Source organism: Sinohyriopsis cumingii, chromosome 7 (assembly GCF_028554795.1).
Source record: "Sinohyriopsis cumingii isolate HCF-2022 chromosome 7, ASM2855479v2, whole genome shotgun sequence".
Taxonomy (NCBI): domain Eukaryota; kingdom Metazoa; phylum Mollusca; class Bivalvia; order Unionida; family Unionidae; genus Sinohyriopsis; species Sinohyriopsis cumingii.
In genome coordinates this window covers 69,094,433-69,110,631 of record NC_142967.1, presented here as the reverse complement: position 1 = coordinate 69,110,631, position 16,199 = coordinate 69,094,433, and the positions used below count along the sequence as shown (strand labels likewise).

The 16,199-nt window shown below is 33.4% G+C and overlaps 1 protein-coding gene across 1 annotated transcript in view; it reads right to left on the bottom strand.

Moving 5' to 3' along the window:
* Positions 1 to 547: 547 nt before the first annotated feature.
* The window catches only part of LOC149795463 (protein mono-ADP-ribosyltransferase PARP14-like), a 94,328-nt gene continuing 78,676 nt past the window's right edge, over positions 548 to 16,199 (bottom strand). Inside the window, exons 15-16 of the mRNA XM_089963805.1 lie at positions 15,222 to 15,390; positions 548 to 11,798 (exon numbers count right to left, since the gene is read on the bottom strand). Of these exons, the coding sequence (XP_089819931.1) occupies positions 11,515 to 11,798; positions 15,222 to 15,390 (453 nt within the window). The 3' untranslated portion in view covers positions 548 to 11,514. The remainder of the gene's footprint in view (positions 11,799 to 15,221; positions 15,391 to 16,199) is intronic.

Sequence of the window (16,199 nt, the reverse complement as noted above, 5' to 3'; positions counted from 1 at the left end):
CTCTATGCAGACACAAGCAGGGTAAAACCAACTCAGGACAAGGTGTACCAAATAACCCATTGCAATTGTCTGGATCATTGTGTCCTTGACCTTTAAGATGTCTAACCCAACATTGTTAGCTTATGTCCTACCCTACCATGTTCTCTGCCATTATATGGCATGTAAGTTTATTTTAGAGAAATGTTATTCCTTCTTTGTATCAGACTGGCATCAAAATTTTACCTTTTGATTTTGAAAATGAAAAGGTTTTTTTCTTACCTCAAGTGCAAATCATCCATAAACTGGTGACAGTATTTACATTTTCTTCAAGTCAGTGATCTTGACTTGACACTTTCTGAACCCAAATTAAATGTACTTTGTACTCCAATTAGTCTGTGTGTTATAGACTAGGATTGGTCAAGATATGCTGTATAGAACTGAAGCTAATGCAATGAAACTTATTATATGCTGAAAAGTGGCCTAAAAACCCACATAAAGAACAACAACAACCTGCTTAACATTGAGTGAATAAAATTACATGGATTTGTAAGTGAGAAAGGGCAGACACTGCTAATGATAGCTTTTATTTTAAAGAATCACACAAGAAAATCAAACAAACATATTACAGCATGAGGAAAAAATACGTAATAAGAAAACTATTGTCAGAATTGCTAAAGGATTCACTAAAAACAGTAATCAGCAGAAGGTTTACAACGTTCTACAACAGCATGAAGGTACCAAAAAGCTAATGTACACTATACATTTCTTTCTACAAAATAAGCATTCTTATAAAACAAAAACTGCTACTATACCATTTTGCTGACCTTTATCAAACTTCAGTGATTACAATTTTATTTCTTACATGTTGCGGAATGTTCTTTTTTTCACTAGATTTCTTACATGTCCATACAAAGCAAAATAGCAATTCTTTGGTAAAAGTACCACATTCATTCCTCACATGCATAAATAGTTTGTTGGTTGACATCTGTCAGTTCTGTTTCATTTATACGCCAATCAAATTAATTTAAATTCCAAAAATGCTAAGATTTAAAAGGTAGGTAAAAGTGACAATTTTGAATTTACCACCAGTGCATTAAATTACCTAGGTTGTATAAAAAAGTTTGATTTGGAAGTCAGTGTCAAAGATACTCAGTGAAATACACTTTTGGCAAGGATTTATTACTTCTGAATAATCAGAATGGTTTTACTTCATGTTCTTGTTACAATAAAGACAATTTCAGTTCAAACATATCTGTTTTGTTCAAGATAAATTTTAAAGCTTGTGAAATGTGGAGTGCCAATGTAGGACACAAATAAAAGTGTTCTATCAGAAGATTCAGTCACTGTGACCTGTTCTGCCACGATGATATAATACACCTATGACTGCATTTTAATGAGTGCAAGGCTGAAAGTGTCAAAACTCTGGGCTCAGTTACACATGAGTCTGTTTTTGAGAAAAGTAACTGTCCCATCAATGATGGTGTTTTTCTGATGATGACCTCACATACCAGTTGCAGGTGGTATAACTGCCAATTTTCTTGTCGTACAACAACATTCATATACTTCAGGTAGGCATGCTTATAAGATTAAAGACCCCTGTTTAAGATGTGGCTAATTAATCTACAAAAGAAAAACCCATACATATATAAATAATCTTTACACCTTGCAAAATGACTGATGGATTGAAGCAAGTTTTTGATAATTTGTCTATAATTTGCATGCTAACAATTCTGTGCATTTCTTTTGTATCAATTTAAAAGAATCTAAATTAAAAAAAAATTGATGCTGCAACCATACAACCCTTGACTGTCTTCTAAAACAAACACAATAAAACCACTGTAACTTGTAGGCCCACCAATGCAGCTCTCATTACTAAGTAATATGATTACCCCAACTCAAAACCTTGCATGGGTGACCCAGATGTCATAAAACAAACTATTTTTTGTATTTATGTTTGTGTTTCTTTCATAACTGAGAAAGCTTAGTAAAAACATTTTTGAAACTGTCAACATGGTACATATATTCTCCCTCCACTACAGACATGAGGGAAGGACTCAGAAATATTGCCTCTTATGCAAATGGTTACCTTATGGATGAAATAAACATCAAGTTTTTCAATTTACTCACTGGCTAAAAAGAAAATGTGGGAATCTCCTTATTTAAGGAAACATTGACATACACTATCAAGGTACAAATTCTTTTCATGCTGATTTCAATAAAATGACAAAGATTTTCTATTACATTTATTATCATTAAGCCCATCAGTTTTAAGCAAGGAGACATAATTGGACAAAATGTTCTTTTAAACATTTGATTCTGATTTATTTTTCTGGCTATAATGAAAACGTTTATAAAAATGTACATCCAGTTAACAGTTAGATAAAGTAAAATGTACAAGTCCAAATGTCCACTCAAGTATCCAAGTTTTCTCCCTTCTCTTTAAATAATTCAGTCTTAATCTAAAATCTTCCCTAGTTGTTTGTGCTCCATTGTAAATTTTGCCTCTCTATTCTCAAATGTATGAATTTCATTTATGAGGAGAGTACAGTTGCAGCTCAGACACATTACAGTATTAGGATATACGAATCTGATATATAATACAACCTTTTTTCTAATACATTAAAAATTGTGTGCATACATAATTCGTGGATCCCATACAAAGTAATAAATTCTTTGTGGATAAAATATCTTTGGGAGGATGCTACTTATTGCATCTTGAAAAGAAAAAGGAGAATACTCGCCTACCTAAGTACAACTATTACAGTCAAATTCAGGTTTTCAAATCTGATAATAAATAAATTATTTACATATATATTAAGAACTTTTAAAGTTACAGTTTATTTAAGAATGCAGAGATAAGTGAGGGTTAGTTATAAAAATTTCATTAGTATTTATAAAACCCTGATAAACAATATTTAAATTTATATAGACACCCAACTGAGGTGTTTTATGAATACTGATTTTTTTAACATTTCCATGAAAGTCATTACAACAAATGAAGCACTTCAACAAATTTAATTATATTGCATGATAAAGAGAATAATAGGTGATGTAACTTGAAATGTCAATACGGCATAAGCCAGATGTTGAGGATGTTAGTGAAACTGGATATAGTTAATACAAGACCCTGACTTAGCACAACGAGTGCACAGTGCTCAGATTGAAACAGAAGTATTAATGTTCACACTGGTTGGTTAATCAACAATATTTTCCTAATACTTGCAGACCCTGAAACAGTTAGTATTACAAAATCTGCATTTCATTTTTACACTCATCTTCATCTCAAATGCCATTTGGGAACATTTTGTATGTGTTCTGTTTCCATTCCATTCTTGTCTGCATTTCAGCTATATTCTCATCTTTTCTATTTAGGGCTCAGTGTTGCATTCTGGTTTTGCATTTATTACTTCCAGTGTTATAGCTTGTAAGAGGTGAACAAGTGTTTGCATAATGAATCTGGTCCTGAATTATCATGTGAAAGAGCTTGCAACAGTGAAAATTTGGTGAACAGCTTGAAAATAATGTTCCTATCTATTAATGAAATGCATTTGTTGTTTTCGTCTTTATCTCATCGATAGCTTGTGTGCGTTGTAGAAGAGGGATTTGTTTAAAAAATAATTGTCGTGAAACAATGGTATGGAATTGGACTGAGTGTTTCTGCTTCTATGCATTGTTTAATCATTATATGATAATAATCATAATAATAATGATGATGATAATAATAATAATCTCTTATTATTGTTGTTGTTTTCTAATTTTATCTTTTTACGATTCAGCTGTAATTCTTTGGAAGTGTATTACAAGAATAAAGTACATTTTAATGATAAAAATTATTTAACTATGCCCATTTTGAATAGAGCAATGTGAACTAACCCATTAACATTAGCTGAATTTAGAAGAAAAGAATTAATGGTTTTAATTATTATTATTATTATTAAACATGAAAATGAAGCCATGTTTAAAATTGTTGAAAGACCAATAAAATCTGACAAATATTTAATGATTCAAAAAAGGATCTTAGAATAACAGTGTGTGTACATAATTATTATAGTGAATCAGAAGAATAGGTTTATGAATAGTGTTATAGGACACACGGTACTAATTATACGGAAGAACTGTGAACCAGTCTAGAAATGGGTGAAGAAATGATAGAGTATTTACAGGTTTGGTGGTCCATAATTGGTTAATAATGAAAATTAAAATTTTAGGAAAAATATCTTTTGAGAGCTTGTCCTATATGTAATGTAAAAAAAAATATTGACAAATTTCTACTGATGCAATTTTAGCATTTTTACAGGCTTGACTCAGGAGTACTCAATACTGAAAGTAGCACCTGATTCATTTGGTGCAGAATCAATAACACGTGTTTCATGCACATGTATGTAAACAAATTGCCGCGGGTCATATGGTGTTCTCCACACATAAGGTTAGATGTGCACGAAAAATTATAGGTGTCATTATCAGCACCCATAAATTTTAAGTTAATGAATTTTGAATATGACAGTGTTTCCATATGTTTACCATTGGAGTGGAATTAGTACCGTGAGTCCTATAGACATGTAAGAACAGAACAGAACATCCATGCATATAGGTTGTTAGGCAGCAAGAAAATCTACAAAGCAATCAATCAGATTCATACTGCTAAGTACACTGAAGAAAAGCTTTATTACTTTATCCATTTTCTTTAAGTACAGTATTTTATTATTTAAATAACTGTACTGGCCAACCATATTATCATGTGTTTGTATGAAATTGCAGCTGCATTCTACTTTGAGATATGAGGTAGTGATTCATGACATCACATGATGGCCACTGTTGAACAACTTTATAGACCTTGAAAACCCTGATAGTATATGCCCTTCATTTTGGGTGTAAACTTGTGCACCATATTAAAATGATTAATGCTCATGCATGTTATATATTGATGATATCAAATAGTACTTAAATTGGATTTCTTTTGTTTGTCTAATTGAAAAGGAAATATGGCATCCATGAAACGAATCTCATGCTCTATTTTACCTGTTGCATATGAATTAGCAAAAATGCAAGCATCACTGATCTCTTAACTTTATAAAGGATGTCAGGTTACGTAATTAAAATGACTATTGTTTTTGTTTTTATAGGCCAACATGCCAAAACCACATTTTTTTCAGCAATAAATGTGGACATATGTATTTTTTTCCCCAAGAAATCAATTCCCATCACTAGTAAAATGGAATGTATTGCATATTATTTGAACAGTTTGCACTTTTTTTTTAAATTTAGGGTTGAAACAAGTAAAGATGCGAATCCACAATCACCAAAACCACCAAAAACAGCTAAGACAATAGCAACAAAATAGACCACCAAGCTGGCAACACCAAAACAGACTAAAATAGTAACGCCAAAAAAGTCCAAGGTAAGATAAAGATGCAGCAATTTCAAACTTTCTACAAACTTTATAAGCAACAAGCATTGTGTCGTATCTTTAAGGGTTGATTACAGTAACCTGGAATGCTGTATTATTGCAGTACTTAATGTTGTTATCAGTGCATATTAAAACCTATCTGTTATTGCTGTATTGTTACAAATTGTAAAGTTTCTGACTTTCCCTCTATCTATTCCTATTAAAACCTTGTCAATCCAATCATGTAAATGTAAATTAAACCGCATATGGCAGCTGACCCAGATTACTGCACCATAGTGGATCAACTCTATATTATCACGGTATGTACCTAACTTACGTATGGTAGCATGCACATATTATAATAAACATAAATTTCAACTTAGTGAAAAGATGGAATGTGCACACTTGCACTGGCTGAATATTTCCACCAAAACAAAAGATGCAATGACTCAACTGAATACACTTATGTCCATTAAGTTGAAATCCATGATAACAACAGAAATTAAAAATGAAAAATATATATCACTTAGTCTGCATTTTAATGTGGGCAGAGAAATCTATTTATATAAATGAATCTATTATTATTATTATTATTATTAATACTGAAATATTACCGATTTTAAAAATAGCTTAACTATTATTACTTTCCTATTTGTGTAGGATAAATAGGATCATAAGCAACGTTTTGTCTCTTAATCAAAGCCAATGCGGGCAAGTTTGACTGGAGTTTTGTATGATCAACGTAATTGCATGCACTTTACAAAAAAGTGGTGTTTATTCTTTTTCATTGTAAACTTATAAAAAATGTTGACATTTTAGAGGAAATTGCACAAAAAAATATTTGCATCCTTACTAGCTACAACTTTACCTCTGTAAACAACCAATAGATGGCATGTATCCAAAATTAATCTGATAATCCTGTTTGCCACGATAATATAGAGCCGGCGATAATACAGTGTTGGAGTATACAGTGAAATAATCATCCATTATTTTGAACTTGTCAGGCATTGAGCCAGGAACAGAATATAATCTTGACTGTATTTGTTATAAAAAGTTTAGAATGATGGTCCCAAATTCACAGTCAGTTATAGAAATATAGAATTTCAGGTTAAATACCTTGTTTTCAGAACTAAAGGATTCCAAACATGATTTTTAAATTTAAGGCTGCCAATAACAGCTATGTTATATGCGTAATGTTTGTTTTATTAATTCATCACATTTTATATTTTCAACCAATATTTTATTTTACAGAACTGATCCAAAAGAAATGGCAGAATATCAAAGAGGCGATGATAAACAAGAAAATCAGTGAAGTGCTAAAACCATCATGAAACCAGTATATAAATGGATGGATTTTCAAAATTAAATAGACAATTTGGCACAAAAGGAATTTTATGGGCATTCTTGATATTTGGACCTTTCAAAAATTTTATTTGTACTTGTTGAACAAATTTAAAACAAAATGTATTCTTATATTCTGAAATATTTGCTTCATTATTGTTGGTCAGATGTTTTATGCCAGGGAGGTGTCCAAGGACACCTCGGACGATATGTCCATGGACACCTTGGATGATATGTCCTTGGAATTCTCAGAACATTTGAAAACCATGGACATGTCCGAGGATTCCTAGGAAACCTCGGAGTATTCGTTACAAAAAACCTTGCAAGCCTGAGGTCAACCTCGTACATTTGACAATAAAAACCTTGGACATTGGTTTAAAAAAATTTTGTTCTAGGACTATTACCTCAGGAAGTCAGCAACCAATACTCTGAGGTTTTTCCTAGGAACATTTGTCCAAGGTTTCCTAGGAAACCTTGGAATATGTACAGCCAGGTTACTGTCTTCAGCCTAATTCCCCAGTTTAAAAAAACAGATTTGTCCACGTTAAAAAACTGGTGCTCATCAGAGCTATGTAGATCTATATGATTATCTGCATGATTAATTATCAAGTACTGAATAATAGGCTAATTTTATGAGGGATTATTTTATGATAGTCATAGAAACAAAATTCATGCATGTGAAGCACCCCAAAATAATGAAACCTGCAATAATAGTTGCTGTCACCCTGCCATCAACTTGCATCTCTTGTGTTCTATTTGGGGCTGCTTTTCTCCTAATGTATATATGGTACTTGAATACAAAATCAGATTCATCTGCCAATATAGACCCTGATGTGCTGTTTGTTCTGCATATTAATTCTAACAAAACTGCACAGAAACATATCTGATAGGACAAGCAGTTTGCATTTGGATCCAATTTATATGGAAGTAAATACAGTATTTTCTAATAGTAATCTCCTGAACATTAAAACATTCCTTCAATTTTTGGGTACATAGTTAGGGAAGGATAGGATGCCTGGTGTTTGTGTACTTTTATGCACACAAACTACAAAAAAAGAATATTCGAGATAATCACATGACAAAAAATGTACACAATATAGTATTGACAGACTATAGATGAAAGCTTACTGATGCATGCCAAAAAGATTCTTTGATATAAACCTTGAAAGTGTATAATTTCTAATTCAAAGATGTTTTGCAAAGAACCAATGGTTTAAACGGTTTCGAATTTATTCTAGATTTAAAGTTTATTTTAATATTGATGGGAATTTAGGAAATAGTTCAGAGATCACAATAATTTTGAAGCTAAATGCAACCAAATATCTTTAAAAATGATGGATTTATTGCACATTTTTGATTCAAGAAAATTGCTTGCCAAGGCCTAAAAGAAAGTCTGCAACCATTGAAAATAAGTCAAACAAGTACAAATTTAAATATAACAACAAAATTATACATTCTGGCCACTTTTTCTCCATGATACATGTATATTTAAAACAGATAAAATAATTTTTTTCTAATTAAGTCTGGTCTAAAAGCTTTGACTGTAAATGGATGCAACAAAAAGAACAGTACTTAATTGGACACAACAAAAAGAACAATACTGTAATTGGACATCAAAAGGAAGGAATTTACTGTATTTGGATGGAACAGAAAGAAAACTACTGTAATTGAACTGACAGAAAAGACAATACTGAAACTGGACACAACATATAGGACAATACTGTTATTGGACACAATAGAAAGGACATTACTTTAATTTGACACAATAGAAAGGGCAATACTATTACTGGACACAATAGAAAGGACAAGTTTTATTTTGACACAACAAAAAGGACTACTATTATTGGACTTAACAGAAAGGACAATACTATTATTGGACACAACAGAAAGGACAAATTTTATGTTGACACAACAGAAAGGACAATACTGGTATTGGACACAACAGAAAGGACAATACTATTATTGGACACAACAGAAAGGACAATACTATTATTGGACACAACAGAAAGGACAATACTATTGTTCTGAAAGCTTTTTAGCATATTTAATTTTCCTTTGCGGTTACCACAAGGTGTTTTTTTCCAAAATAATGCAAGATATACCATATGTACTCACTTACAAGTTGAGTTCAATTGCAAAATTGCACAGACCCAGATCAGCTGTTGCATAATGCATAGGTGTCAACTTGTACAGTTTACCCGTAATTTGTACAGTTTTTCCATTTTTGTCAGTGTACAGCCGTACAACTGTTTTGTACATTTTTTTGTACAAAATTTAAATAAAAAAATTGTGGTTTTTGTTTTCATTTTGCGTTCAGGGTGGCCTGAAACAACCAATCAAATTATACTCAAAACCGCGCTTTTTCTTTGATAATGAAATAAGTTTCATTTCATGGTCAACTCCTGTGTGTGAAGATCTTGTCGTTTATCGCTCTGAAATTTGACGCTCTCTTGGATTTCTAATATTGACTAACTACCTGTGTAGTAAGTAAATTATTATTTTATTATTTATACTTATTACTATCAAATGCATGAAGTTTACATCAATTTTCATACTTTACAAAGTGGGGCGGTCATGTTGGTGTAACCGTAATTTGTCCGACTTTTCTGTGTGGAGGTAAAGTCAATTTATTAAAATTTTTAACAATATACTAATTAAAATTAAATATTCTGCTGAATTTAGCACCGGTATTTTATTATGCTGTCATAATTTTGAATTAAATTCGTCAGGTACATAATGCAAACAGGAAGATGCATTGCCATAATGACAGAAGTAGTACAGTTACTGAGGAACGTCATTCTCGTAACTCGAAAATATGTAACACTGTCAATTTATATCAAGTTTTTGACCAAAATCAGCACACCATATAGCAAATTCATAGCTTGTTAAACACCACATATGGAATTTTAATAGAAACGATCAACAGCTTATGAGGTATAAACTTCTGGACTCCTACTTTGTCGATTTTAATTTTTAGATTTAAATGTTTGGATAGCTTCTGGTGTAATATCTTGGGGTTTATGGGGAAAAATATAAATTCATAACACATTTGTAAATTGGGAGATATTCCTCTATCACATGTCAAATCTTAATTTTTAAAATATTTTTGTTATTTCTTTCATCTAGTTGAAATATTCCATCTATCAAATGGTTGAGCCTAATTCAAAGAAACGGAAGCTTGAAGACACTGACCAATGTTGTGGCAAGTTTCAGTCTGATTGAATTAATGTCTCCCCTGGCATTGTAGATTTATCCAAGTTAGGGTCTTCCCATGCTTTTTGTAAAATATGCAATAAAGACATTAAAGTGGTGGCTTCAGGCATATATGATCTGGAGGAACACTTCAGGACAAAACTGAATGAAAGAAATTTTGAAATGAGGAAGAGAGCATCCATCTAAAGCTTCTTTGCTTAGCCAAAGCAGGAAGATGATAGTGTTATAGGTAAAAAGAATGAAATAAAGTTTCAGAAATGAAAATAAAGTATGTATAAAAATACTTTGTGTATAGCATTTGTTATTTTACTGTTGATCTTTTATAATATATGAATACATTTTTTCATGTAAGGTTTTTTTGGTCTTTGTAAGGTTTTTATAGGTCTGGCGTACAGGTTTTCATCTCAAGGGGTTGACACCTATGCATAATGTGCCAGCAGATCTGGGTCTATTGCATTTTTTCAGGAGTAATCAGTGTAAAAAAAAACATAGATCATGATCTACCAGTGAATAATGTCATGGCAGATTAGCATCCAAGTTGTTTTATGTTTGGGAAAATTTATAAGCATATACATACTGTAACTTGAATTGAATGTAAATCAAATAGGCACAAAGGAAAAAGGTCACAAATGTAATCAGAGTGTTGGTAAAAAATATATCCTCATGCTCACCTACATTTTTTTACTGGACCCAAAATATGTGTCAGCACAAGATAGGCTATACATGGTGTCCAGTATAACTAGTGGAGAAAGAACACAGGAAAATTCCAGTAAGAACCACTGACCCACAGGAAGTTACTGGCAAGCTTTCTCACATACCCTCTGTAGGTAAGAACAGTTGGCAAAGTTTAGCTGCATAGCTGAATTTGTCTTTTTCATGCCCAGTATATTTGTTATAGTGTGGTCAATCTCACTAGTTTCAAAGTTATGACACAGGAATGTAAGTCCCTGGTGAGTATTAGGAATGGAACCTGGGATCAACATCACTTACATTTATAAATTTGTCTTTTCATGCTCAGTGTGTGTATATATAGTTATAGGGTCTGAACATCAGTACTTCTGTGTTATGATGTGTGTGTGTGTGTATGTGTGTGTGTGTGTGTGAAGGAAAGACCACAGGGCATGACAAGTCTGATGTGATGTGTTGACACATGAGTCACTGATTACATATGGCTTCCACACACATACACACACACACACACACACACACACACACACGTGCTTTGTGGGTCTAGTTTTAACAAATTTAGAGGAGTTCTAAGACACTGTACATGGATGGATGGACCCTCACAGTAACTATGTATAAAATTCTTGGTACTTTTCACAAATCTAAGGAATATATCTGAATTTTGCTTCTGTTAAGTTAATATTACATGGGAAAGTTCCAAAATAATCATGAACTATTTCCTTGGATAGCAATGTTCTGTACAAACTTGACACAGCTATGAAACTTGATACTAGCAAAGGCCCAATAGGCCAGGCCCAGCACTGACATAACAATTTAGTTTATCTTACATTTTCAGAAATGTAATTGGATTTACGAAGCCAGATTACAGTAAACTGGAGACCTGACAAATTTCTAAGAAGAAAATGCAATTATTTGAAAGTGATAAGGTAATCAGGGTAGGCTTGAGCATCATGAAAGATGACAAACATAGATGGAGACTGAGGATTATCTACTACTGAATCATACAGTATGTGAGGTTGTGTTGGTGATTTTGGTGGTGGCATTCTTAGTCCACCTGATCCCTGTGTATAGTCGCCTGTAAGGACAAGACACTGGTATATTCTCTTGTCTCCATTACTGTCTGGAGCTGCGTATCCTTGGGCTGAGTATGAAGCATGGACAGCAAAATATACTCCATTTCCTATTGAACAAGCTGTAAAAATACATATGTGTTAATGTAAAAAAGACATATTTCTAAAAGATTGCTAGCAACAGGGTATCAGGAAAGGAGCAGTTATGATCTCATAAGTAGTCATGTGCACAACTTATAAAATGTGAACAATATACAAACTGTTTCTTTTGTTGTCAAAAGATGAATTTTCATCATGGCTTCTGCAGAAGCCTGTTGTTTCTACCCTGGGTGTTGTGTTTGGTATTTTACAGCATTGCAACACAAATAGGTTTTTTAGTGCCAAGACAAAATGAAGTCTTGCACAAAGACAACTAGCCTAGTCAATGTGGGCTGATCCCATGGTAGGATTCAAATCCTAAACCTCTTAGTCATAAGTCCTAAACATCAACCAGTGAGGCTTCTGCCTTCTGTTAGTCACTTCTTATAACATGCAGGAGGGCACTTTGAACCAATTCTACATCCTTCAGGCTGTCTTGAACTCAGACTTAATATGTCATGTTTTTCAAACAATCAGCTAAATTTGATTAAAAAATTGACTTGATGACTTTAAGAATTAGTAAGGCTATATAGTTTTAATTTATCTGCAGTAGAAATAATCTCAGAAACTATTGCAGTACTTAACACTCAAAGGGTAATAAAATCATTTCATATAAACTGTTAAATTATGGAGGCACAAAGGTTTGTGACATGTTTAGTTCAGTAGATGTTTTACATTGCTTAACAAGGTTATGGATGTCAAAATTCATTGACTGGCTCTGTAATGCTGGGAATCACTATGGTTATGGATGTCAAAGTTCATTGACTGGCTCTGTAATGCTGGGAATCATTATGGTTATGGATGTCAAAATTCATTGGCTTGGTAAAGCTGGGAATTATTATAGTTATGGATGTCAAAATTCATTGACTGGCTCTGTAATGTTGGGAATTATTATGGTTATGGATGTCAAAATCCATTGACTGGCTTGGTAATGCTGGGAATTATTATGGTTATGGCTATCAAAATTCATTGACTGGCTTGGTAATGCTAGGAATCATTATGGTTATGGATGTCAAAATTCATTAACTGGCTTGGTAATGCTGGGAATCATTATGGTTATGGATGTCAAAGTTCATCGACTGGCTTGGTAATGCTGGGAATTATTATGGTTATGGCTATCAAAATTCATTGACTGGTTTGGTAATGCTGGGAATCATTATGGTTATGGATGTCAAAACTCATTGACTGGCTTGGTAATGCTGTGAATCATTATGGTTATGGATGTCAAAATTCATTAACTGGCTTGGTAATGCTGGAAATCATTATGGTTATGATGTCAAAATTCATCGACTGGTTTGATAATGCTGTGAATCATTATGGTTATGGATGTCAAAATTCACTGACTGGCTCTGTAATGCTGGGAATTAGTATGGTCTTGGATGTCAAAGTTCATTGACTGGCTCTGGAATGCTGGGAATCAATATGGTTATGGATGTCAAAATTCATTGACTGGCTCTGGAATGCTGGGAATCATTATGGTTATGGATGTCAAAATTCATTGACTGGCTTGGTAATGCTGGGAATCATTATGATTATGATGTCAAAATTCATTGACTGGCTTGGTAATGCTGGGAATCATTATGGTTATGATGTCAAAATTCATCGACTGGTTTGATAATGCTGTGAATCATTATGGTTATGGATGTCAAAATTCACTGACTGGCTCTGTAATGCTGGGAATCATTATGGTTATGGATGTCAAAATTCATTAACTGACTTGGTAATGCTGGGAATCATTATGATTATGATGTCAAAATTCACTGACTGGCTCTGTAATGCTGGGAATCATTATGGTTATGGATGTCAAAATTCATTGACTGGTTTGGTAATGCTGTGAATCATTATGGTTATGGATGTCAAAATTCATTAACTGACTTGGTAATGCTGGGAATCATTATGGTTATGATGTCAAAATTCATCGACTGGTTTGATAATGCTGTGAATCATTATGGTTATTGATGTCAAAATTCACTGACTGGCTCTGTAATGCTGGGAATTAGTATGGTTATGGATGTCAAAGTTCATTGACTGGCTCTGGAATGCTGGGAATCATTATGGTTATGGATGTCAAAATTCATTGACTGGTTTGGTAATGCTGGGAATCATTATAGTTATGGATGTCAAAATTCATTGACTGGCTTGGTAATGCTGGGAATCATTATGGTTATGGATGTCAAAATTCATTAACTGGCTTGGTAATGCTTGGAATCATTATGGTTATGGATGTCAAAATTCAGCAAATTTTTCTGGGCACCCAGTAAATTATATGCATGCTTTAACTGTGAGGCCCGAGTTGCAGCTGCTGATCTGCTGCTGTAGATGATCACCCATGCATGAACAAAGCTGTTGATTGGTTGATGTAGGTGATTACCCAAGCATGAACAAAGCTGTTGATTGGTTGATGTAGATGATTACCCATACATAAACAAAGCTGTTGATTGGTTGATGTAGGCAATTACCCATGCATGAATAAAGTTGGTGCAAGTGATTATGAACATAATTTTGTATCATCCTGTTTAAATACCAGTACTATTATTCCTATTATAATGAAATAATTTGCGAAGCTTTATTATAAAAGTAGATCAATTTCATCTATATTTGTGAATCACTTACTTTTGGTAAATTAAGGGTTTATTTTTCAGGTGCTGTTCATCCTGTGATAATAAAATATTTATGTGAACCAACTTTTTCATGAACTAATAAACCGTCTTTTGAATGTAAATAAACAGAATAGAAAAAGTCCAACCTCTAAAGGGACCAAAATTTTTACAAGTGATGTCCCAAGTGATTCCATGGTATACTTTTCAATTCTGTACACCTCAATCACTAGATTAGATCCCCAAATTTGTGTAAACTTACCATATATACTAACATAAAACTTAAATCCAACTGCAACAATGCAGACCCTGTTCTACCACCACATGATGCACTGGCAGATCTGAGTATATGTTGTTTATTCTACTGATTATTTCCAACAAACTGCATAGACCCAAGTATGCCAATGCATTATGCAATGGCAGGTCTGGGTTTGTGCAGTTTGCAGTTGGATTAGTCCTATAAGCGAGTATATTTGGTTGGTAACTAGTATATTATTTGCAAAATATCTGAAAGAACACAGAAGATATCTAGAGCTGATTATCAGTTTTACATTGAATCTTTTACCAGTTTAACAAGAAATCTTCTTTACACGACAGTGATTTATAATGGTAAATGTATCAACTTGATCAGATAACGTGAACTTTGTTTATTTTCTGAACATGTGACACTGAAAATGCATGCTATATTTCATGCCTGTTTTTATTAGCTTTTAGTTGTCATTACTACCATGATCTGAAAGTAACCACCTTCCCTACAAGTGATAAAAGGATCACGACCTTTATGATGAAAACAAGAAATAAAGAACATACATCTGCAATAACTCCTGTTGAAGCCATGAGCATTTATACTGTTCATTGCTGCTACAGGTGTGCCATGCCAAAGAACACGCTCGTTGTCTTTTCGCGTGTTCTGCATGTCCATCTGCCTCTTTTTGGCCATGTACTGTGCGTGTAATGTCAAGTTCTGGATTCTCTCAACCTGTAACAAAAAATATAGCTGTGATTGGACAGAAAAGCTCCATTGCACACAATAATTCAGATAAAAACAAGTAATTTATTTTATTTAAGATGCATAAAAGGTAGATACTGTGAGCTGAATCATTAAATTTGCGTGAGAACTTTCTGGTTATAGGCATTAAGATACCTGATTTCTTGAAGAAGCCTACACAAGAATGGGGGAAGAAGTAACTTTTGGTACAAAACATTTCACTTTTATGGAAAAAGGAAATTTTTTATAGTAAATTATACAATACTTAATAGTGGTTAGTGCGTCCGCCTCGGATGCAGGAGGTCGTGGGTTCGATCCCCGGCCGAGTCATACCAAAGACTTACAACAGTGGTATTAACAGCTGCCTCACTTGGCGTTCAGCATTAAGAGGTTAGTGTTAGGACTGGTTGGCCTGGTGTCAGGATAATGTTACTGGGTGGGACATCATGCTACATGTCTGCAGCATGATGCCCCAGTGCTAGACATCACTATAAACTGCCACATTGCAGACATCATAGTGATATGACTGAAAAATTGTTAAAGCTACATTAAAAATCAAAATCACATCACAATACTTCATACAAAATACTTAACGGATCACATTAGAATTTTATTCTGCTACCTCTGAATACAGACCCTCATGAAAGATGAAAAATGTTTTTTGATCTATATCATATTTTGACAAATCAAAGTAACTCTTACAGGTTAACTCCCCTATTTCTGCAAGTTGGCCCCCAGTATCCCAGATGTAACTAGTTTAAGCTTGAGCCAAACCATTAACAGGATCCTTGCATTGCAGG